Source organism: Drosophila novamexicana, unplaced genomic scaffold (genome assembly GCF_003285875.2).
Source record: "Drosophila novamexicana strain 15010-1031.04,08,12 unplaced genomic scaffold, DnovRS2.1 tig00000817-arrow-arrow-pilon, whole genome shotgun sequence".
Lineage (NCBI taxonomy): Eukaryota > Metazoa > Arthropoda > Insecta > Diptera > Drosophilidae > Drosophila > Drosophila novamexicana.
The window spans coordinates 252,620-277,006 of NW_020824827.1; the positions used below are offsets into that span (position 1 = coordinate 252,620).

General features: G+C 41.4%; 4 protein-coding genes across 6 annotated transcripts; 2 read left to right on the plus strand and 2 right to left on the minus strand.

Annotated features, from left to right (window-relative positions):
- Positions 1-249: 249 nt before the first annotated feature.
- Positions 250-897, plus strand: LOC115764177 (glutathione S-transferase 1-1-like). Its single transcript, XM_030707063.1, has one exon. The coding sequence runs from the start codon at positions 256-258 to the stop codon at positions 895-897; it is 642 nt and encodes a 213-aa protein (XP_030562923.1). The 5' UTR covers positions 250-255.
- Positions 898-1,131: 234 nt separating this feature from the next.
- Positions 1,132-2,129, plus strand: LOC115764221. Its single transcript, XM_030707135.1, has 3 exons — positions 1,132-1,331; positions 1,441-1,596; positions 1,649-2,129. The coding sequence occupies exons 1-3, from the start codon at positions 1,209-1,211 to the stop codon at positions 2,114-2,116; spliced, it is 747 nt and encodes a 248-aa protein (XP_030562995.1). The 5' UTR covers positions 1,132-1,208; the 3' UTR covers positions 2,117-2,129.
- A 923-nt stretch (positions 2,130-3,052) lies between these two features.
- LOC115764220 (actin-binding LIM protein 3) lies at positions 3,053-19,067 on the minus strand. 3 transcript variants are annotated; one of them, XM_030707131.1, is made up of 10 exons: positions 18,548-19,063; positions 8,252-9,261; positions 6,989-7,045; positions 6,249-6,802; positions 5,583-5,756; positions 5,387-5,526; positions 4,629-4,717; positions 3,764-3,830; positions 3,250-3,491; positions 3,053-3,184 (listed from the first exon to the last, which is right to left on the minus strand). In XM_030707131.1, exons 1-10 carry the CDS (start codon positions 18,549-18,551, stop codon positions 3,071-3,073), a joined length of 2,451 nt encoding a protein of 816 aa, XP_030562991.1. In that variant the 5' UTR covers positions 18,552-19,063; the 3' UTR covers positions 3,053-3,070. The 3 variants fall into 3 exon arrangements, with proteins under 3 accessions (XP_030562991.1, XP_030562992.1, XP_030562993.1); XM_030707132.1 differs by lacking the exon at positions 6,989-7,045; XM_030707133.1 differs by lacking the exons at positions 3,053-3,184; positions 3,250-3,491; positions 3,764-3,830; positions 4,629-4,717 and adding an exon at positions 4,745-5,073 and having other exon boundaries at positions 18,548-19,067.
- A 484-nt stretch (positions 19,068-19,551) lies between these two features.
- LOC115763982 (ubiquitin thioesterase trabid) lies at positions 19,552-24,342 on the minus strand. The gene is made up of 9 exons (XM_030706794.1): positions 24,229-24,342; positions 23,062-23,343; positions 22,368-22,998; positions 22,077-22,305; positions 21,186-21,912; positions 20,883-21,127; positions 20,444-20,655; positions 20,240-20,388; positions 19,552-20,163 (listed from the first exon to the last, which is right to left on the minus strand). The coding sequence occupies exons 2-9, from the start codon at positions 23,187-23,189 to the stop codon at positions 20,085-20,087; spliced, it is 2,400 nt and encodes a 799-aa protein (XP_030562654.1). The 5' UTR covers positions 23,190-23,343; positions 24,229-24,342; the 3' UTR covers positions 19,552-20,084.
- Positions 24,343-24,387: the final 45 nt, after the last annotated feature.

Below are 24,387 nucleotides of genomic sequence, written 5' to 3' on the forward strand. Positions count from 1 at the left end.
GTAATGCGTACTGGAATAGATTTTCACAAGCAAAGTTCAATTTAGCTTGTAGTTCATAAGATATTTCGCCAGCTTAGTTATCTTAACAAAACTCATGAATCGTAATGATGAACTTTCACAAATATATTATCTTGTGGCCGGCACAGAAACCGCGATACTGAGCGATAATCAACAAATGTTATCAGTTTGGCACAGAGTATATAAATCTGTGGACTCCGTTGAGTGGAAATAGTTAAAGTCCACGTTTCAGTCAAAATGGATTTATATTATTCGCCTTATTCAGCGGCCAGTCGGTCGATCCTTATGACTGGCAAGGCAATTGGTGTTGAGTTCAACAAGAAAGTCATAAACATTGTCGAGAATGAGCACCTGAAACCGGAATTTGTGAAAATCAATCCACAACATACGATCCCTACGATCGTGGATAACGGCTTTGCTTTGTGGGAATCGCGCGCGATTCTGGTTTATCTGATTGAGAAATACGCCAAAGACGATGCCCTTTATCCCAAGGACCCGAAGGGACGTGCTCTCGTCAATCAACGCTTGTACTATGATATGGGAACGCTGTATAGGGCCTTTGCGGATTATTACTATCCTCAGTTCCAGAAGAAGGCGCCAGCCGATCCGGAGCTGTTCAAGAAGTTGGAATCGGCTGTGGAAATTCTAGATATATTCCTTCAGGGTCAGCTGTATGTGGCTGGCGATAGATTGACGATTGCGGACATTGCCATTCTGGCGACAATTTCGACTTTGACAGTCGCAGACTTTGATCTGAGCAAATATTCCAATGTTAGCAAGTGGTACGAGAATGCAAAGAAGGTGACACCCGGCTGGGACGAGAACGAAAAGTCTCTAAAGGAATTAAGGGTTCTGGCTGAAAAAATGAAGGCACAATGAGTGCACATTCAATAAATTGAACTCAACGTATAAGCTTGTGTTTTATTAAAATACTCATTCAATAAATAACAAATCCCTTTGATTTTCGCGCGTTGTTATTCGGTTGAATTCTTAACGGCTTTTTCATTTAGTATTTTTAATTGATACTTGTATCGATAACTCATACTATCGAAAGGCATCGATATGTCTGCACAGTTATGTGCTGCAGTATTTTTGTGATATTCGGCTTGCGGTCGCACTGCTTGCTGGTGTTTTTATTTTGTTTTCGTTTTGCATTAAGAGTTTAAGGTTTTTAATTTAAGTAGCAACAAATGCAACCATTTATTGTTATACGCAACTACCGGGAAGATGACGAACTCAAATGCCAAGAGCTGGTGCGCGATTACATCATGTCATTCTCCTCAAAGTCTTTCTTTGCGTTCTGCTTTCGTGAGGTAAGCCGACAATTGCGTGACTTATCTATGCCCCAAGCGTGGGCGCATCTTGTTAAGCCGCCGCCCTTTGACCCGATCAAGTGGTGATATTTGTAAATCTAAATTTCAGATAACACTACAATTCATAGTCATCACTTGGGCCATATTCTTCATATTTCTGGGCGTGCCGCTGCTCTTCTGCGTGCTCACGATACCCGGCTGTGTGTTCTTTCTCTTCACCAGCACCTACTTCTCCTTCTACGCCAAGGCAGTGGAGCTAATGAGGGTATGTTGTTAGATAAATCAATGCCTAGTATTGCTAACCTTACGGTTTTTAGGAGAAGCCAGCCCAATCCTTGGTTGCCGAGTGCTACGAACCGTTCATTTTTCGGTGTGCACCAAACGAGGCTAGCTATCAAATCTTTATGGATCAAGCTCCATATGATGAATCGTATAAGAACAAGTTTCGTCGACGCATTGTGGCCACCATTAGCGTTAAGAATCACCATGCTGTCTACAATGCCGCCTGGATATATCGCTTTGCCATTGCCAAGCTGTATCCACACAAGAAGATTATGGAGCCCATGATCAGTATTGTCTCGAAGAACTGCGTCAATGCCGGCTACGCCTCGCTGGAGTGCACAATATCCGAGTGGCAGGAGAGCGAGCGTGACTTCTACGACGACCTAGGCTTCGTTACCCGCCAGATCTATCACAAACAAATCATTGGCAGCAGCGTGACCGTAATGAAAACCCAATTGACGTACAATTTGAAGACAGATGATGCGCTGCAAAAGCAAAACTAGTAGGATGTAGAAAAAAGACTACATAGAGAATCTCGGGAAACTTAACTGTGAAACATAAAGCAATATTATATTTGTTTGTAATTTATATTCATATTGTATTGTATTGTATAAACATTCCCAAACACGCGATGTCCGCAGTCCACACGAATTTATTTATGTCCCATAAAAGACATCGCATTTTGTATTAAGTGAAAGATGTTAGTTTCGTTTTGTCCTGCTTTATTATATATATATCTTGTTTATTCTTTGACATATTCTATTTAAATAAATAAAATATATATTAATAAATAAAACTTGCATGCAGCTAATTATACACTTTCTTGAATTTGTAAGTAGGTACATTTATTTCTCTTTCTTTGATGCATTCCTCTCGGGGATTAGCCGCTGTAGTACTCTTTAATTGTATAAAAAGCTTTGCCAGAGTTGTTTAACTAATTGCAATTTGTATACATTTCTGGGCTACCCTGGCAGAGCTCCTCTAGCTTGGGCTGGTCGTAGATTAGATTGAAAGTTTTATCTTACAATATCGGACTCTAATTGGCAGACTTATTTTCTTAAATGCTTATGTAGTTCTGCTAGGGTATTACAACTTCGGCCGGTGCCGATGCCGATGATGTTTCAAGTTTTGGTTTTCTTATAGAATTTAAATAGTATCAGCGCAACTAATGCTTAAAAAAATAAACTGGAGCTGCCGTGTGGCGCAGTCCGTATTTCAAATGTAACTATTTATCTTTTTTTTTTGTTTCTTCATGTTTCAACTATATATTTAAAGCGTGTTTCGAAAACTGGCTGTGAAATTAGCATAGTTTTTCTTATATTTTTGTTTTCTTTTGTTATTGTTTCAGGCCATTTGCTGCCATTGTTTAATAGTTAAGAACCACTCAAAAAGTTTAGGTAATTAATTGTTTTGGTTTCGTCGCAGGCTGCAGCTCGCTCGGGGCAGCGTTCAGCCATTTAGAAGAGCTTAACGCGTCGCTTCAGCTCGTTGCGCCTCCACTGGGGCAGCCTGTAGAACTCAGATCTGGCGCACTGCAAGATGTGCTCGAACTCGATGTCGGACAAATGACGCTGTGGATTGAAGGGAATATTAGAATTTATAGATAAAAAAAATCTGGTTATCAAATGGAGCCCACCTCCAGGTTGCAGCGATCAACGTCGGATGGTAGACGATAGTTCGTTATAAGCAATATGTGATACGGATAGATCTTGGCCGGCTCGTGCACCAGCATCGAGTGCGCCATATTGGGCAGGCTGCGTCTAATGAGTCCTGCCTGCGGATAATGATAGGACAAGGCGCCCGAGTATGTGCTCGAGGCGGGCAACTCACCGCCCATCAGAGCGCGCCTATCGCCCTCAGTAATTGAGTCCACCGAAGCTGCAAAAAGAAGTTAAACATATTAATCTGTAAAACAGAAAGCAAAGATAATACATTCTCCCCAGTTGTGACAGGAATTTCCCGAATTTCCATTCAAAATTCTCACTGACATCACAAAAGCTAACTTCTGTACAAAATTAAAATTTCTAGCTCCTTCGATTTGGCCAGCGCGTTGATAATCAATCAGTCAGTCAGTCAGTCAATCAATCAGTCAGCCAGGACAAAAAGTCTTAAGGAAGGTAACCCAATATGTTGATAAACTTCAAACTTACCCTCTGATTTGCCGCAGCTCAAGTCCGTGCTGTGCGTTTTGTCGCCCAGACCTCCATACGAGAAGTCCTGTGTGCAATGTGGAAAGGTAAAATCGATTAGACTGATGTACGCAGGACTTTGAAGGCATGCCAGAAACCGAAATGAAAAGGAGAACAGTGCGTGACTACGAAAGTGTGCGTAAGTGTGATTGATGGCTTGGTGACCAACTAGAAAAGAAGAAGCTAAGGCATTCCAGGTAACAAAAAGCTCTACGAGAATCGAGATAAAAAAATAAAAAAAAAAGGGTGGAAAAGCAACAACCAAAGCATTCTTACGGTGGCACCATGCATCGTGGCGGCGGCGGATGTTGTGGAACTGAATGTGTGAGAGCGTGGGGCCAAGCCGTATCCGGGTTTGGGTACATGACGCAGAGCGCTCACCACTGAGCCCGAGTTGTGTGTGTGATGTGATGTGATGTGATGTATGTAAGATGTATGGCATGATTGATGTAGTGTGATAATTGTTAGTGATAGGTGTGGCAGGCACATAGATAGCATAGGCAAAAAACGCACACACACACACACACACACACACAGATAAAGACACAAGGCACAAGGAAGCAGCAGACCAACCAGTTGAGATTATAGTTAGTTAGTAGACCGAACCAAGGAACCGAGCCGGAGCGCAGCAGCCGCATCAACGGGTGGAGAAAGAGAGAGACAAATGGAGTTTTGGGTGAGTGAGCAACAGGAGTTAGGCAAGTGTTACTTAAAGATACGACAGTTACAGAAGGCTGTTTAATTTGGTTTAGCTACAAAATGCCAGGACAATTTGACTCAGACAGGCAAGCAGGGAGCAGCCAGTCCCAGTGCTGCCAGCACTTACGGAGCTGTAGCCGTTGCGTATGTAGGGCGGCATGGTGCTCGTTTTGAATCCATATCCGGGCTTGGGCGGCGAGCGATAGGAATGTATTGCTATAAACGTAATTGGTCCAGATATAATATATATATATATATAGGTTGACAAAACTGAACCGAACGAAACGCGCCTACGATCAGGTTCTACAAACTAGCCCTAGCAACAGGGCTGCAAACCTATTCAAAGCCTAGCCGGTTCGATAATCTACACAATTACTCTCTTCGAACTTGTACAAATAATTTAATAAATATTTTAGCTACATTTTTAGTTTCAGAAAGGACTAACAATTCATGCTCTGAATGTGTGTGTAATATAGATTCAGATTAGGTTCCATGAAAGAGGTTCTATTGGAAATTTTAATTTTCCAACGATTGTTTATTTTGGATCCATATAGTAATGCTCCTCAGTATATCTAGAATATATATAGAAAAACAAAAACGCTTTTCAAATAAATCTATAAATATTACGAGAGGTTTCTTTACATAGACAGACAGACGGACAGGAGACATGGCTAAGACCTGGCTATATCGTCTTGGATACTGAACAAGAGTATGTATACATATGGAGCTGTCTCCTTGTATGCTATATCCCCTTAATTACAAACTATAATACCCTCTAATGGATTACATAATAAATTGTCCCGAACTGCTCTTCGAACACAAATCGAGCCTCAAGGCTATTTTTGTGAGATTTGCGGCCGTGTCTGGCACTTGTCTAATGTTTACCATTGTAGCTGGGCGCATTGCCCAGCGATTTGCCCAGTGAGCCGCGATAGCTGGTGGATCGATCGAACATCTCATCCTCGTAGAAGGGCTTCTGATGATCCAGATTGCGCGACGGCGACGCGCCGATGGGCGATTCGTATCTGTTCGACGCACAAAGTTTAGATTCGTATATTAAAGATTTACTTGAGAGGCCTACCTCAACTTATATACCGGCTCCTTGGAGGCTGATGGCGTGCGCGAGGCATTGCGCGGATCCAGATTGTTTTGCTTCCATTTCCTGTACTTGGCGTGCTCCTTAAGGTCCTTGGCAATGACCGAGCAAATGCCCGAGTTGAGCTTCTCCAGCTGCTCAGCCTCCCGATGCAGGCGTCTAGAATGCGAAATTCAATTAGAATCGGTCAAAGTGGTTTAACAGATACCCTAGCGCTTTTTTTTTCTTTTCTCTGCTCCAATACGAAATTTTTCACTCTTGATTAACTGTTTTTACGATTAGATTAAATCGATTAGATCGATTCGGCATTTTTATCGATATTATGAAAATGGAAGAAGGTATCGATAGATTAAATCGATTGAAACGATTCGGCTTGAATTGATTCTTATCGATATTATAAAAATGGATGCAGATACCGATAGATTACATCGATTGAATCGATTCGGCTTGAATTCATTGTTATCGATATTATGTAAATGGTAGTAGATATCGATAAATAAAGAAGACCAAACTTGAGCGCGAATACGGTATTGTTTTTCTTCTATTTCATCAACTTTTTGTTCTGATCGCGAATATATATACCCTATAAACCTCTTCTAGACAGTTGCATACATTAACAAACACCCTACCCTGTAATCGAGGTTAACTTACGACTGCTCCTCGCCATTTTTGACCTTGCCATTGGTTCGCTTGCCGTTCTCGTTGTCCTCATCATCGTCATCCGATACGGGCACACCCTTGTAGGTGTCGCTGTAGCGCCGCCTGCGCTCCGGATCCGTATAGGGATAGGGCGGTGCCGGGAAGTCATCTCTTTCGATTTTGGGCTGTTCGCCCGGTGGCGGCTTCTTGGCCGCCGGATAGTGCGACAGCTCAATGGGTTCCTCGTTGTTCATGCCGGGACTCTTCGGACGCGGCGTCTCCGAGCGTATGGCATCCACCAGCACCTTCATGGCGCTGCGCGTGCGCGAATGTGGACGCGATGGCGGCCGGCTGCCGGCCACGGAGCCCGCATTGCTGGTCGTCGCATAGGAGGCGGGCCTATGGAAATGCGGCGACAGTGGCGTCTTGTCGTACGGATCGATCGGCTTGCGCAGATAATGCGGTGCATCTGTCAGATAGCTATAGGTATAGATGCGCGATATATCCTCGCCAATCGGCCGGCCGTACTCGCGCAATATCAGACCCGGGCTGACGGTGCGATAGTGCTGCAATACAGAGAAGAGGGAGGGGGGAAAGGGTATACATATAGTCGATCAAGTGGCAAATCGTTGTCTCTTTATATAGTGTGACATGCGGTGCTTGGGGTTTTAGTTAAGCTTGGCTATCGCAGCTAAATAAATAAGTAAACAAATAGAACTTAAAAGTTGTTTAAATAAAATCATAAAACAAACCTTGCGGCTAGAGGAATAAACTGAACCATTAAAACTCGGTGTTCTGGAACGGATGTACTGAAAACGAACGAAAATAAATCAAAACGCAAGCTCCAAACAATTAGAAAAAAAAAAACTTAAATGCACAAAAAAAAAATAAATAAAACAAATCATAATAAAAAAGAAAAGAAAAATAAAGTGCAAAATAGGTGCGAAAGGCAGGTCAAGGTGTTTCGACAGTTGTGTGTGAGTGTGTGTGTGTGAGTGTGCTTGTAAGTGTTTGTGTGTGTGAGTGTGCTTGTAGGTGTTTGTGTGTGTGAGTGTGCTTGTAGGTGTTTGTATGTGTGAGTTTGCTTTTGTTTGTGTGTGAGGTTATGTTTCTACACTCAGAGAAAAACGGCCTAGGAAAAATTAACTTATTCCTAGAATTTTCTTACTTCAAATAAGTAAAAACATTCTCAATGTAAAAATATATGAAATTTGTATCTTATATTTAGAATTAAAGAATGTAAAAAACTTTTTAAACTAAGTTTTTTATTTTTAATTTGGCCTTGTTAGGATTCTAAAGATTTTACTTGAGTTGAGAACAAGATTTCTGAATTTTTTCCCTTGATGCTTGATTTTAACAGTTAAACTTGATTTTAAATCCAAAACAGTCTTGAATTTTTAAAATAAGATAGAAATTATTTTTAATATAAGAGTTTTGCTCTCAGTTTAAGGAATTTTGAATTTTGCCAACGTTTCCACTTGATTTAAATCAAAAATTCTTGCATTTAAAGCATTTGGAATCGAATTTAAAGGTTTAATAATTGTAAATAGTTTTTTGTTTAATAAAAACTTATACAAGATTTCGGATTTTAGCTAAATTTTGAAAGTTTTACTTATTTTGAGAACAAAATTCTTGCATTAAAGTTATTTGAGTCTTAAATTTCGGGTTTTTGGAATTATAAAGATTTTTTAAAAAACATTTATACAAAATTTTGTACTTCCGCCGAACATTTTTCCTTGATTCTAATTTTTCTAATTCTTAAGATTTCTTGGATAGAGCAATGTCCGACTCTTGCATTAAGAAATTTTGGTTATAAAATATTCTTAAAACAAGAACTTTCAGAAATTTCGAGCTTGTCACGCTTGTACGCGATTTTTTCTCTGAGTGTAGCTAGGCATTCGTATTAGTAGCAGGAGCAGGAGCAGGAGCAGATGTATTACGCATCCTGGTGCCCTATGCCATTCAGTTGACCCGAGCATAGTTTAGGGATTCCCTAGAGTCGCCCCCGCACCTACCATGTCGCTAAGCGCACTGGAGCTCATGCGATCGCATTCGGTGTCTGTAAAGTTGCCATTGGAGACGCCGCCGGTGACGGATGTGGTGCCCGGCCTGGCGCCGCCGGCACCGTTCAGTATGATGCCGGACTCGGAGGGACCGGGACCGCAGCGCGGATGCCAGATGGCGCTGCCCTGCAGGTACATTTCCTCGCCATCGCCAAAGGGATCGCCGCACTTGGTGCAGCGGGCACAGGTCGGATGGAAGTGATGATTGTCGCCTGCCTGGAGCACCTTGCCGCTAATGAAGCGATTGCAGTAGGCGCACTTGACGCCGAAGCTCTTCTGATAGCACTTCTCGCAATATGGTACCCCATCCTTGCCCATATACTCGCCATTGAGCACCGCATTGCAGGACTTGCAGCGGAAGCACCAGACATGCCATTGCCTGTCCAGAGCGACCAGCGCCTGGCCCTCCTTCAGCAGCTCGCCGCAGCCGGCGCAATCATTCGGATCATAGTCTTCCTTCAGATGCGCCTTATGCGACAGCACACCGCTCGTCACCTGCTGATGGGCGGTCGCCCGTGTCGGACTCTCCGCCGGCGGCGCCGGTGACGCAACAGATGCCGGCCGTGCTGCCGCCGCCGTTGTTGGCGACTTGACGACCGATCCGCCCGTGACGCACTGCTCGCAAAGCACCTCCTTGCCGGTGTTGGTCACCTTGCTGCCGGACTTGAAGGGCAGCTGGCACTTGGAGCAAGTGAAGCATTTCTGATGGTACGTCTTGCCCATGGTGCTGACCACCTCGCCCTCCACATACAGCTGACAGGTGGCACACTTTGTGCCATACAACCGCTGATAGTCCGGTATGCAATAGTAGGCGCCATCCTTGGTAAAGAAGCCGCCCGTGGCCAGGGATTTCTTGCATTGGCAGCACTGGAAGCACGCCTTATGGAAATGATTGTCAGCCACGCGCAGCACCTCGCCGGAGCATTTCTTTGTGCATTTTGCACAGTAGATTTTTTGTTTACCTGCAGTTAAAAGGTAGGGAGAGAGAGGAAGAAAATTAGAGAGATTACTTGAATTCATTCACGGATTACGTATACGCCGCATTGTACATATACGCTGATGTCATATGCATGTGATGCGATAATACCCCAACCTTGTGCCGTTTTGAAAGACTCTTGTCTGAGCGCAGTTCAGATTTCTTATAAATATATATATATAGATATATAAGTATATATAGTTTTTGCTTCTATATAGGTGTGTGTGTGTGTATGTATCTTATGTGACAGTCAGTCTTTCATCTATAAAAGTATATATATTCTATGTGTCTGTCTAATAAGTCCAGGCCCACTCACACACACACAAACACACACACACACACACTTAACTTATTATTCGCATGAGTCATGCGCATGGCGAGCAATTAATCTTATCATTGATAAGGCCAAGGGCGACCAAGATATCTATGTCTACAAATACACTGAAAGCTCAACTAAAGAACCTCACATTAAAAAATTAAAAAGAATATATTAACAAATATCTGGACATGTTCTGACAGCAATATGTTTAATTTTCTTGAAATATATTTTGTATATATTTCTTAAATAAATATTAAAAAGCAGAAAAGAAATGAAAAGAAATATTTTTATATGCCAACAAATAGCATTTTTAACATCAATTCTTTTGTGTTATCAAATTAGTTTTCTCAAAATAAATTTGATTTATATTTTTACAAATATTAAAAAGGAGAAAAGAAAAATTAAAGAAATTTTTTTATAAGCCAACAAATAATTTTTTCAAAATCATTTCTTTTAAATATTAAATTTTTTTAAATATATTTAAAATTTTTTTTAAAATATTGTTTACCCATATAAAAAAAAGAAAAAAATTATTGTGAAATATTTTTGTTCTTTACAATTCTTTTGAATATTAATTTTCTTAAAATATATTTTATATATTTTTTTAACAATTTTAAAAAGATAAATAGAAATAATAAGAAATTTAAATTAATAGAAAGGATATTTTTCCTCGCTTTTCTGTTTTTCTCTCTAACCTAAATATAATCAACAGCTAACTAAGCAGGACCACTGTAGCGAGCTTTCACTGTACATATACCCTATAAGGTAGGCGCAAGTGTCTAGTTGTTGTATCGGTTTTTGTGTGCACAAGTGTGGAACAACAGGTAAGCCGCAGAGCACAGGCGAGAAAGGTCTGCTCCATATGCAATTATATTAAGCTATTAGGGGACTTTCTCAACAGTTGTCTTTTGTACAATATGTATCTCTATCTGTATCTGTATCTGTATATATATATATTTACAATCATATAACATATGTTTGTATATAGATAGGAAGTCAACAAGGTGACACAGAGGTTCCCAAAGGTGCAAAGATAAGAGATAAAATAACCAGAATACAGTTTAAGCAAGCAGAATGATCGATAAGTGATAAGTGAGCGCAACAAAGACAGCGAGAGAGAGCGAGAGAGGGAGAGAGGGAGAACAAGAGAGGGAGAGCTTAGCTGATAGAGTATTTTGTTAGCCATATTTTGCGGGAGTAAAAGATATTAAATAAGGAAAAAATGTTGAAATAATAATATAAAGAGGGGGAGAATCAAGAGAGGAAGTTTATCTGATAGATAACAAGAGAAGGGGGGAGAAACAGAGCAAGAGGAGGAGGCAAAAGAGAGTGAGAGAAGGCGAGATATATATAAAGGGAAGTAGAGAGAGGCAGTGAAGTAAAGAGAGTAAAGAAGAGTAGAGATTAAACAAGTAGAGGGAGAGAAAAGAGAGAGAGAGAAGCGAGAAAGAGAGAAATAGATAAGAAAACAGAGAGGGAGAGAAAGTGAGAAATAAAGAGAGGGACGGAGAGCACATAGAGAGAGCAAAAAAGAGAAAACAGAGCGATGTAAAGGGAGAGAGGGAGAGAGAGAGAGAGGGGGAGATTGAGAGAGAGAGAGAGAGAGGCAGAGAGAGAGCGAGAATAAGATCGAGAGAAAGATGACTGGAAATATGTATAAAAACAGATTAAGAGAAAAGTCTAACAAGTGCAAGAGAGACAAATATAGAAAGATAAATAGAAAGCAGAGCTGGAGAAGTAAAGATAACGTGAGAATATATGTAATACCCTCTAAAACCCGTTGGATTTAGCCATGTGTTGTAGGATTTAAATAATATAACTAAATATCTCTCTGATAGCTCATTAAAAATGTTCCTAGTCACAAGTATTGAAAAGAAGTCAAAGTCCAAACACTTTTATATTGTCTCTACATTCAAAAATGATTCCAAATCGAAATAATTCTTTTTTAAAGGTAAAAATGCATCAATTGAACCCTGAACCCTGAACCCAACGCAACTTTTCATTATTATTTTATTTTATTTTGCTTTCGCAACGCTTTCGCTGCGAGAATATCCAAAGCATAATAAATATAAAATAGTTTAACCCAAAGCCAAAAAAGCTTTTTCTAGAACTAACTAATGTGGGGCCGTGGTGGGGTCTGTGCGGCGGACAGGGGGTAGAGGGAACGGGGAGAGATGGGGGAACTGAGGGAACTGCGACAAACACGGTCGGAACAGGTCGAAACAGAATGGAACGTAACAAATTGCCGGCCATGACGGATGTGTTGATCTTTTGTGTCGAGCCCAAAAGCCTCGATTGTTTTCAAAGATAACGAAAATAAAAATAAAACAAGTGAGAGGTTCTAGTCGGGAGCTCCCGACTAGGTGATACCCTGAACCCTCTTCTTCCATCATCGAATGCATATATATCTATTCTATTTTAGAAGCTATATGTCAAGTTTTGTGACTCTAGCTCTTATTATTTACTAAAATTGCCCAACAAAACGGGATATCGATATCGATTTTTATCGATTGCTTGAAAACGGAGTAAGTTATCGATTATCGGAAACAAACTCGATCTGCGCAGGCACTAGGAGCACCTACATCTAACATTTCTCTAGCTCTTATAGGTTCTGAGATCCCTGCGTTCATACATACGGACGGACGGACGGACAGACGGACAGACAGACGGACATGGCTAGATCGACTCGGCTATTGATGCTGATCAAGAATATATGTATATACTTTATGGGGTCGGAGATGCTTCCTTCTGCCTGTTACATACATTTGGATTTTGCACAAATACAATATACCCTTATACCCATTCTTAATGGGTTCAGGGTATAAAAAGCCAAATAAATAAAATGTGCACAAAGAACAACAATATATTGCTGCACTTTTCATGGGCAAACGGGAAAATACAAAAGTTTGTTCATTATACAATTTTCATGGAAGCTATTTGGATATGCTTATTATTTTTTCTTGTTGTTTATTTTTGGCCTTTTTTTCGTGCGTGTGGTTGACTTTGGGCTACCCTGTAAAGGAAAGCATTGCTAACGTCATAATGTATATATATACATATATATATTCCTCTATATATATGCCTATACTCCCCGATCCTAGGAGAATTAAAGAGCTATAGATCTCAAATGTTGAATAAAAGTATTGCATTCCCCATAAAAATTATCTTAAATTATCAATAGATCGGAGGTTTCATCATCGATAAATGCCGATAAAATATCCAATTATCGATAGTTTGGAAGTTTCTGTATCGATAAATATCGATGTAAAGCAACCGTTTTTTATAGCAATATATAAATGTAGCATGCACATTTTATGGCTACTTCAAACTATCGATAACTTGGGGAGAGTATTGGGGAAAATATCGATAAATATCAGTCGCAGTTTTTGAGCATATCTCAGAGATTAAACAGATGGCAATATTACGTATAGCCAGACTTTTCTTATATAAAAAAAGACGCTCTCGCGGGTAAAAAAAAAAAAGTGGCATACAAAGGTTTTTCGTGATTTTTCCCCACATGCGGTTGGAATTTCCCACATAAGGTAACTATGGTAAAAGTTTTGGATTCCTAGCTCAATCAGTCAGTCAGTCAATCAATCAGTCAGTCAGTCAGTCAGTTGGAAAAAACAGCATGTAGACATTAGAACATACACAAATATTATATAAGAGTGACAGAAGATGGACAATAGCTACGTTTGCTTAAAGAGAAATGCGATTAAGAAAAGACAGGGTATCAGGCAGTCGATCAGCTGTTTTTTTCGTGTTCGTTGTTGACTTTTTTGAATGATCATATTTGATTTTCCTTGTTGTTTTTGCTTCTCCTTTTTTTCTGAACTTTTGCAGTTCGCTTTTGTGGCGCTGTTTCGGTTACTTTTTTTTTGCTGTTCTCTGCCTCCAAATAGAATTTTTATTGATAAGCAAAGCCGCGCGCAATAAATAGCAAAAGGAACAGCAACAATACCGTTAACCCAATACCAATACAGTTGCATTCAAATGGTGACGTCTGCTCGCTGAACGAAGCTCGCAGTTAGCACACGCACGCACACACACACGTACGCACACGCACGCGTACGCTCACACATGCATACGCGCGCACACACACACAACACACTCGCGCGTAATACGCATACGTGTGCTTCGTTTCAATTAAATTTATTTTATTTTTTTTTAATGCTGCTCGCTGCTGTTTATTATGCAATCACAGACATTTTTTTTTCAGCATTTCGCATTTTGTTTATTGACTCTAAATACCCCCACCCCCTGACCACTCACCCCTCTGCCCTTTCCCCAACCCACTCTCGTTTAGCAGCTTTATGTTAATTACATGAGCCTCATGAGTTTTTCTCTGTAAACTGTGGCGAAAACTGTTATTATTTCCATGGCAGATCATCTGGGCTGCGGCTCTCGCTTTTCAGTCCCGGCTAAATAATGGAAAAAAGTTTTTATTGTAATTACGGCAGCGATTTTGTAGTGCCTCGGCTCCGGGCATGATGTCATCCGCATCGTCGTTGTCGTCGTCATCGGAGAACCGAATGCGACCCACCACGAAACGCGCGTTGAGTTCAAGTTATTTGGAGTTGTGCCACAAAAAAGACCTCACAAACTGGTTATGGGAACAACAACAACAACAACAACAACACTCGGCAGCGAATTTGAATTCAAATTTGAATTTGAGAAACAAACAAACTTGTTCCAGAGCCAGACGCAGGCGCGGGGGCAAGTCCAAGGTTTAGTTGTTGTTGTGCATATCGTTGGGCTTTGCTGGCGCTGAGAGGTCAACTGCAGGCCGCATTTTTAATTAAATCAAGCCGCGCCCCGCTCTGGCAGAACATTCCTAACCTCAAAAAACATAGCGACGCCGTTTGACGCAACCGACTGCGCAATACTCTGTTTGCAACGTAATAGCCGATGCAAACAATTGGAATGGTGTCTGCTTGGGATGAGTGCCTTCAAACTGTAGGTCAGTGGCTTTGAAACTGGAACTTAAACGAGTTGCTGGAAATTGTGAATTCGGTAGATCTAAAACTGTAAGCACAGCTGCAAATACTCTCAAACTGCGTCTAGAAAATATCGATCGTTTTGCTACGATTTGTGGGATTGGACGGGAACCTTCTTCATTAAGAGGCGAATGGCTCCAAAACTGTAGGGCAGTGGCTTTGCAACTGTGATTAATATAAATTGCATTTTGCGAATTGCAAAACTGGGCGTGGTTCGATCTATTTGGAGTATAATAACAGTCTCTGCAGATTGTGCATACGGTACGGCTTTAAAACTGTAAGCGATGTCTAGAAAATATCGGCCTTCCAAAGTATAGAGTGAGTGGCTCTAAAACTGAGAGGCGAAAGGCAGTGACCCTCAAACTGTGGTGTTGAAAACTATTTATATATCACGATTTGTTGGATTGGGCGTGATTCGATCTGTACAGGTAAAAATAGTTGAAGAAAAGTCTTCATGAATATGAAACCAGTGGCTCTAAAACTGTAAGGCTTAAGCAATGACGTTCAAACTTTGATATTGGGAAATTGGGTTGTACGATTGGGTATGATTCGACCTGTGCAGATTAAAATAGTTAAGAAAAAGCCGAAAATTGCTTTCAAACTGTAAAAGACTCCTTTATCTTCTAATATAACTGATACGTTTAAAGCACGTATTTATTCATATATGTATATGTATTCGACGGATTAAGTCTCTAGCCTCCTCAGAAATTACATTTATACGGACAGGCGGACTATGCGCATAAGCAAAATACCCCATTCCCACATCGTACAGAGCATAAAAACTGTGCGAAGACCCTGAAGAGGCCAATGCCAACTCACACAAACACACAAAATACACTCAAAGAGCTCGCAGGTTGCACATTTTGTGTGCCCCAAAACCAATCCCAGCCCCGGATCTCTGTCAGTTAAATGTGCGTCAAGTCCGTGACACACGAAAGCTTTGCGTATCGGGATAATGTCGAGGACAATGCAGGTCAAGGCTCAACGGAAAAACCGGTCATATTTAACAGACAGCGAATATTTTGTATATTCTGTAGATTTTCCATTTTTCAATCAGCTCGCAAAGCCACGCCCACACACACTCGTATGCCAAATGGCTCTACACCAAATACATGAGTATCTGTTTTTATGGTGAAGAGCCATAACATAATCGAAAATACATATGCACACTCTTATACACGCACTTGTGTGTGTATTCAACGAATTACTCATCAAAAATTCAAATTTCTTTGCAAGTGTTTTTTTATGCGCTGCTCTACCTGGCGTATACGTAATATTTTATGGCTTTTCTACATACAATACACCCAGTAGAGCCAAAATATAGGGTATGCGTTGCTAGTATCCATTAACATATGAGAAAAAATTATATATAAGATAATAAGATGCCTTTTGGTCGAAATTTATATGCCTAAACTATTTAAAACTTACTCTACATGTGATATACCCTATTAATCAGATATAGGGTATCCTATGTATATACTATATCTATATCTATATCTATATCTATATCTATATCTATATCTATATCTATATCTATATCTATATCTATATCTATATCTATATCTATATCTATATCTATATCTATATCTATATCTATATCTATATCTATATCTATATCTATATCTATATCTATATCTATATCTATATCTATATCTATATCTATATCTATATCTATATCTATATCTATATCTATATCTATATCTATATCTATATCTATATCTATATCTAAATCTATATCTATATCTATATCCATATCTTTATCTTAAGTGTGATAATCTCGCGAAAGTCGATTGTGTAAACTTATTTTTTCTCAAACTCATTCTCAAAGATCTTTGTGCTAATTCATTTGAGAAGTGTTTCACACTTTATCATATAAGTCATCCTTTCTGTGTGGAAATTAGAGGTCAGGTAGAACTCACTCTTAAGGAATTTTGAGGTTCACCCCAGTGAAAAGTGGACAGAAAAGTGTTGAGTGTACTTTTTTCTCCTACATCCGATCGACTTTAAACCCATTTTCAAACACATATGATCATTACACATCTGTCATCTATTATAATTTGGCTAAATCAGTTATATCTAAAATTTAAAGAAAAAGCCGAGTAAATGATATGCTAGTGCGATTGCAGGGTACATTTTTAGTCTTGCACTCTCTCGACAATGGTCACTTTTACGGTTATTTCATTTGCTGTTGATTGTGTTTCCTGTATGCTTATTAGACGAAAAACTGAGAAAGTGAAAAGAAAAGCGCAGCGCAGCAAAGTACGTAAATGCGAGAGATGATGATGACGCTGCGTCTACGAAAATAGCATTCAATTAGTCGAACGGACGCCGCGACGTCGTATTCCCGGCTGAAGAGTAGCTGAAGAGGAGTCGCCGTCGCTTTCTATGCAAGTGCTCTGACCTATATAACCCGTCCGAGGGGGAAAGGGGAGAGCGCAGCATGAGAGACAGACGTGAACAAATCAACGGCCAAATAAATGAGAAAAGTGCCACTATAGTGCACTATAGGGAAGCGAGGGGCGCGGAGGGTACAACAAGCGGGGGCAGCTAGTTTTTGCCCCCTTTGGAAAAAGGAAACTAAGTAAAAAAAAAAAACATCAAAAACCGCAGCCAAAAGCGAGGCCCAGTGCGAAGTCAATGCGCCCGACATGAATTCATGTTGAGCAGCAGTTGTTGTTGTTGCTACTGTGATACCCTGTACACATTGTAAATGGGCACAATATAAGGGTAGTTGTGGTAACAGCCAGAAGACGGCATAGCTTGCATAAATTTATATATTTAATACGATTAAATGTAATTTTTATGTTTGTAATATTTAATAACAGCCGCACAATAAATATACTCGCCTACAGGGTATCTCTTAGTTGCACACCCTTGCCTCTCTCTTCAATGCAGTTGTTGTTTTTTCTGGCTATTGTTAAGCCTTTTGCGCAGAGATCGTTGAACGAGCGCTGCACATTATGGACATGTCGCCATATTGGGCGAGGGGGTGTGAGGGTGTGAGGGGCGCCCAAGTCAATTAGGCATTTTAAGCACGCACACAACTACAAGTGTTCGCTGCCGCAGTCCAATAGCCGAAAGCCGAGAGCCTGAGCACATGCACTTAATTAGGGCCAGAGAACCGGACGAAGAGCCAAAGCAATTAATCATAAACAATTGTAGAAGAAGAAGTAGTAGGAGAAGCAGACGCAGAAGAAGAAGCAGAAGCTGAAAAAGGGCTATGCAATTACAGGCTGGGCTAGCGGCTAGGGTTACCATCGGAATCCCAGCTGCAGTTGGTTCCCAGCGACCGTGGCGAACGGTAAATTAACAGGTATTCATGATGACGACGCCCTAACGGTATCGTGTGTAATTGCAGTTGCATTTTGAATCTGATTCGCCTGATATGGCCGACAATTTGGGGCGCTGTCCGGGTGTAGTGGGGCCAGTGGGCAGGAAGGTATCGTAAAACCGAAAAAAATAACTTGTTCTTACAACAATTCTGACGTCATCGCAGCTGAGAACCAACACGGGGAGTGGACGATGATACCCAATCGTATAAATATATATATATATATGTGTGTGTGTGTGGTTTATTGGTGTTGCTCTCTCAGATGACGATGGGCTCTACCAGCTGGCCAATATTGATTAACAATTGCATACACGCAAACACACAGACACAGCACTATTTTACTGGTTTTTCTTATGCCGTGCCATAATACGCGACTAATGCGTTAATACCATCAACTAAACTATATATGTACACACGCACACATCCATAACTATGAGAGCACACACAGAGAACGAAAATGAGAGCGAGAGAGAGAGAGAGAGCTGGCGGCACTGGCCACCCTCTTTCACTGGCGCTCGTGGTCTTTGCCTTTGCCTTTGCGCAATTTCGTACGCTCAACCACACACACACATACGCAGTAAGACAATCGTATTCAGTGTCGGCATTACGACTACAAACAACTTACCCATTGCGAGAAATACTGCTATGCTCTTCACACTAGCGCCTGCAATATGGGGGAGGGTAACACACACACACACGCACGCACGTATAGAAAGCAACAACAACAACAACCGCTATATAGGCGCACAGGTCACCACTACTAATTCAGCCTTCCCCTTCAATTCACTTCACTTCACTACACTAACAATTTTTTCTTCTGCTTAGAATTTTTTCTATTTGTATCTTTCTTGTATGCATTCGCAATTCACGTGTATTTATGTATCAATTGTAGGTGGCTGGCGCAGTGAGTGTATGTGTGTATGTATGTGTTTGACGCGAACTCGATGCGCATTCGGCTTTTTTGCATTCATAAAATGGTATTTATGTCCAAATAACCGACAAAATCACAGTGAAATTATATTTTCGGGTTTCTTTCTATGTACTTCTTGCTACGATTGCTTAACAAATATATATTCCAATTTGAAGCTATCCACAAAAAAAACCCCGCGCAGCAACAAACGGCACCGACAAGCGACGACGACGGCAGCAACAAAGCGACTATCTTTTAAATGAGCCGCATTGAGAGAATATCTCAGATACAAATAGGGATGAGCCAGCCAGACTATCGATAACCAGCGCCGAACTATCTATCGATATCAAAGGCGGTCGTTCTAAACGAAATGAAAATCTGTTTTCTTATAAGTTTTATTTTGTTTTTAATGCGTTTTGCGTGTACATTTGCACAATAAGCTTTCTTAGACATTAGAATAATAATAATAATAATAACATTACTAACAAAACTATTACAATTAGAATAAAATTCATAATTCATATTCACCCACATTGGTGCTCTCTTTCACAAGTTAAAATTTAATAGTACATCGAGATTTTGCATAGTTTAAAAGTACATACATACTTAGGTAAATTTATGAATCATATACATATATAATTTACTGTGTTTATACTCTGTTTTTTTGTTTTTCAATTTCCATTCGCGCTACGATCATGTATTGAATTAAAATATTCATCTTTTTAATAATTTAAACTACTGTATAATATTGAATTATGGATTTTGTTTTTTTGTAATGTTGCCTCGTCTGCCCCCGCTGGCGCGCAAATAAATTTGACTAAAATCCACTAACGTTAATGTGGAAACGGATATGAAATATGTATGTATGCATGTATGTATATATATATATATATTATCAATTTATGTATTTTAGTACTTTGCTGCTTAACCTTTAGTTTGCCTGCAACTACAACTTAATAACTGCTATATTTATGTATATATATACATATATCTATATATATGTATCTTGTTTTTCTCTATATAGATTCCATTAGCTAATTGCATGTGCATAGGAGCTGCTATTGCATTCAAATCAACCGTTTTCAATTGTTGCCTGCTACCAAAGTAAAATATAAATTTCTTGTTTGTTTGTTTGTTTTTTCGTATATGTATAGACTCTCTTTCATAACCAATCCATTTCCAAATCCATCAACCAAGCGAAAATTGCATCAAAGAAGACCCGAGGCCCTGTTTACTGCGTCCTCCTACTCCGCTACTCCTCATCCGAGTCGCCATCGCTGGAGTAATGGGTTATCTGCGGTCGACGCACAAACGGCGCTGTTATCACTTGTCTAAAATGTTGAATCGATCAATCAAGGCACATTCAAATATTTATATATTAATATCTATCAATTGAGCTGCACTCACGCAATGCGTCTGTAATGATTCAGCCATTCTTCGAGCATTTGTGCCACCAGCAGCGGACGCTTGGATAACTTTTGCTGTGCCACCAACAGACCCCCATCCGTGACACAAACGTCCAGCCATTGACGCATCATGGTCTCCTCATTTCCGACCTACAAGCAGAAAAGATGGTCAAGTACAAGGCAAATTCGAATTTCGCAAACTCACCTCCGTTTGGGTTAGAAAGTGTATGGGCAGCAGCTTCAGCTCGCAGTCCATAAGCGGCAGATAGGTGACATCCTCGGCCTCGTCGCGTCGCCCATCGATCCGCGAGAATGGCTCCATAGGCACCAGAGCGCTAAAATGGCCACGCGTGTAGCCCAGCGCAATGGGTGATTTTGTACAAAAGTTTTGTTCCCAGAATAAAGGTAGATAGACGCCTGGAAAAGTGAATGTTAGGGAATTTGAGAGCTCGTATTTATAGGCAAAGATATTATTAATGTTGCCAAGGTCCCAAGTGCGAGGGATTCTTCGAAAAGTGATCAAATATATATATATATATATATATATATAACTTATCGGATCGTAGATGTCTTTTTTAATGCATTACACATGACAAAATAAATATGCCCGTTTTAAGGGTAAAGAAAATCATACTGGCACGCACCTTCAAATCGGGCGTAGCCAATGTCCTCGCCCCGAAAGCTCTTCACGTATTTGACGCCATAGACAATAATTGGACGTCTTAGGATGTGGGCCAGGGCGAAGATGTGCAGCTGTTCCAATGACGAGCCCGGCTGACTGGCCAACGATAACAGCGTGCTCCAGTCCTCCTCCCACTGTGAATCCTCCAAGGTGAAGTGCAGCATGGACGCCTGCAGCATTTCATACTCCTTCCAGCGGGCAAAGAAACTAAGTGAATCAAGAATAGTAAACGATTTTCGTTGAAGATTGCATCAGGTTCACTTACACATGACCGCACTGGTGTAGGGTGTCGGCCAGGGCGCGCCTGAGTATGTTGTCGCGATCGAAAACACCCCAGGTGGCCTGCATTGCCGAGTCCAGGAGGCAATCGCCGGCACTGCGATTCCACAGGACCAGCAGACGTGAGCTCAGGCGTGCGGTTATCTCTAGCGACCAGTTAAGGGCCGGCGGCGGCATCTCCAACTGTTTTTGGGCATCGCGATCGAGTAGCTCGTCATACAGCTGCTCCTGTATGGGTATGGGCAGCTCTTCGATCTCCGAGGGCAGCGCAAAGGTAGCATGTTTCTGGACATAGTGACAGGGCAGGCCGGATTTGCGTATGCGCAGCGTATTGGAAAAATGCCGGCGTATATCCGCTGCCAGATCGGGCGCCACATACGAGGGCACACGCTTAATGCCCGGCCCAGAGCCCGAGATCTGTGCCAACAGCATCGGAAGCATTTCCTCGCGATGGAAACGTATGGCCAGATGGATGAGCGTGTGGCCCACATCGAAAGCCGAATTACGATTCAATGCGGCAATTTCATTACTGGTCAACGAACGCGCCGGATTGCCGCCGCACGACAAATACGCCTCCACGGCGCTATAGTTGTTCTCCACAACGCCCAGGCATGCGTTCAACCATTGCCAGTCGACCTGCCGCCTGATCTGACGCTGACGACGCTCCTGGCGTTCCTGCAGCGTATCACAGTTGTTGATGGTTTCCGAAGAACCTGTTGCAGGCAGAATAACGAAAAATATTAAACGGAATTTTCAACCGACACAACATATGCATATAAGTATATATAATACTCTACGGATTAGGAGAGGTATCCTACATACATTATACATTGTGTAAGAACTAGATTTATGGCCTTCTATATGACCTTCTGCCTACCTAGTTGATAAATATGCTTCTTATTGAACGAGTTGTTGACACTGACGGTGTCCGAGTTCTGCTGCTGTTGCTGCTCCTCCTGCTGCTGCTGGTTCAACTGCTTGTTGCTGCCGGATATGCTGCTGGCGCAGGCATGCAGATCGCACTGTGATCCCGAGCCGCTCAGCTCGCGCGTCTTGCCGCACATCGAGCACTTCAGACTCTTCGGCCAGTTCTCGTAGGTGCATGACTAAGTTATAAAGAACATTATGTTAAATATATATTATTGCTATTATTGGACTGGCCACTCACATTGCAGGCCCATTTTGCCACGTAGCAGTGCTTCTGCTGCAGCGCAGAGGACGTGGTCGAGTTCTGCTGCTGCTGCTGCTGCTGTTGGTTTGTCAACTGCGGCTGCGACTGCGACTGGGACTGCTGCTGGCTGTGAGATGTGTTCGCTAAGTTATTGAGATGCGTTGAATTGCTGCAGATTTGCGGCTCCATGCTGGGATTGCGGCGATTTGAGTTGGATGCAGCAGCGCCAATCAGTTGCCTGCCGCTGCTGCTATTCTCCGTACAATTCAGTTCCGTATCGGAGCCGCTAATGCGCAACGCTTGCAGCGCCTCGCCCGCACTGTTCGTCTCCTTGTCCGCAGCTGGTTCCATTGCGGCGGCGCCGCCACGCTTGGTGCAGCATTGCACGCAGCGCAGGCTGCGCGGCCAGTTGAGATAGGTGCACACCTTGCATGCCCATTTCTCGCTGTCAGCTACGTTGCTGTGTCGCGCCAGCTGCTGCTGCTGGAGATGGGGCTGCTGTTGGGGCTGCTGCTGAGTCTGAGCCTGGGGCTGGCGCGCAAAGCATGTGGATGTGGGCTCGACGGGCAGACCAGCTGCCGCCTCCTCCGCGCTGTAATTGTCGTGTATTGTCTGCGCTGGACTGAGACTGTCAAGATATATCAAATTGTGACTAACCAGTTGGCACAGATGTTAAATGTCAAATGCTTACCGAAAGATATCCTCGTTAAGCAACGGCTTGGATGCCTGGCACATTGTGCATTTTAGGGAGGATGGATAGTTCTCATAGGTGCATATTTCACATTTCCATTTCTGCGCCTTGTCGCTGGTATCGCACATCTTTTGCGCGACAACAAAGTAGCTTTAGCTGTTTACAGTTCCGACTTCCACTTTTTCCACGGGCTCTGCTCTGCTATCTCTCTCTCTCTCTCTCTCTCTCTCTCTATCCGGGCGCCGTTCGTTCAGCCACAAAACTGTCGACTTGGACGGTCAACTGTTGTAAATAAAATTGAATAAAATATATAGAACATTAACACACACGCACACACACACACACATATAAATATATACATGTATATATAAGCTTTAATTGAGCTTAAAAGATGGCCTTGAACCCCGAACCCTCGACACCCGACCCCAGCAGCTTGTGCGGAGATATGCACAGAGTGCAACAGAGCAGATATTAACAATTCGGTCGATGATTTGAACTTTTTTTTATTGAACTGCGGCGGGTATTATAAATATGTCACTTGATGTGTCACGATTTAAATGGAAAATCGCCATATATAATCAGTATTAACCACCGATTCAATTCTTTATAATACATGGCATTATATTCAATATCATAATTAAGTTCATGTATAAAAAACATTGAATTATTCAAGATATATTGAACGAATGAGCCAAATCTTACGAACATTGGACAACATTATCATATATCTGAATATCTTGAACATTTTTGAGTTTTTTCAACTTTGAACTTCACTATTCTTATCACATATGTGCAAAAGCAAAAGCCATATGTCTACAAGGCCGAAGAAATGCGATTTTTTGTTGGTTAGTTTTTCACACTTGTTCGCAAACAACTCAGTAAATGAGTAATTATGAAAACACTACAGAACTATAACGCACATGTGTTTTATGTATGCAAGGGTATTTAATCTTCGGCTGCGTCGAAATAACTGTTTCTTTCTTGTTTTCCACTGTGGTGTCGTCACAGGCAGCCTTCGGGCGCTGCGCTGCCTGCAATTGTTGATAGCCAGTGTGGGTTAAGGTGGATTTAGGGGGGGTGTTGGGTAGGGGTTGATGGGTTTGGATGTAAATAGTTTCGCGCTAGTTTGTTTTTTTCTGTCATATTCTTCTTCTGTCTTATTGGTACCTGGCGCAAATAATACAAGGCCAATTCAGGGGAGACGACGCGATTTATATATATAAATCGAAAATTGATGTCAGCCACGAGCAGCGCTCATACCGTGCGAATATTGGCTCAAAAAATGGCAGCAAGACTAGCCAAGAAAAAAAAAAAAAAAAACAATTA

Excerpts from the sequence above, each read along its gene's own strand:
- LOC115764177 (XM_030707063.1), top strand. The coding sequence starts at position 256 with ATGGATTTATATTATTCGCCTTATTCAGCGGCCAGTCGGTCGATCCTT.
- LOC115764221 (XM_030707135.1), top strand. The coding sequence starts at position 1,209 with ATGCAACCATTTATTGTTATACGCAACTACCGGGAAGATGACGAACTC. Across the intron at positions 1,332-1,440 it reads TTGCGTTCTGCTTTCGTGAG|ATAACACTACAATTCATAGT; the intron begins GTAAGCCGACAA and ends TCTAAATTTCAG. Across the intron at positions 1,597-1,648 it reads AGGCAGTGGAGCTAATGAGG|GAGAAGCCAGCCCAATCCTT; the intron begins GTATGTTGTTAG and ends TACGGTTTTTAG.
- LOC115764220 (XM_030707131.1), bottom strand. Across the intron at positions 3,492-3,763 it reads GAGCTGCGGCAAATCAGAGG|CTTCGGTGGACTCAATTACT; the intron begins GTAAGTTTGAAG and ends TTCTTTTTGCAG. Across the intron at positions 3,185-3,249 it reads TTGATCGCTGCAACCTGGAG|CGTCATTTGTCCGACATCGA; the intron begins GTGGGCTCCATT and ends TTCAATCCACAG.
- LOC115763982 (XM_030706794.1), bottom strand. The coding sequence starts at position 23,189 with ATGTGCGATACCAGCGACAAGGCGCAGAAATGGAAATGTGAAATATGC. Across the intron at positions 22,999-23,061 it reads CTTAACGAGGATATCTTTCG|TCTCAGTCCAGCGCAGACAA; the intron begins GTAAGCATTTGA and ends ATATCTTGACAG. Across the intron at positions 20,656-20,882 it reads TGGCTACGCCCGATTTGAAG|GCGTCTATCTACCTTTATTC; the intron begins GTGCGTGCCAGT and ends TCACTTTTCCAG.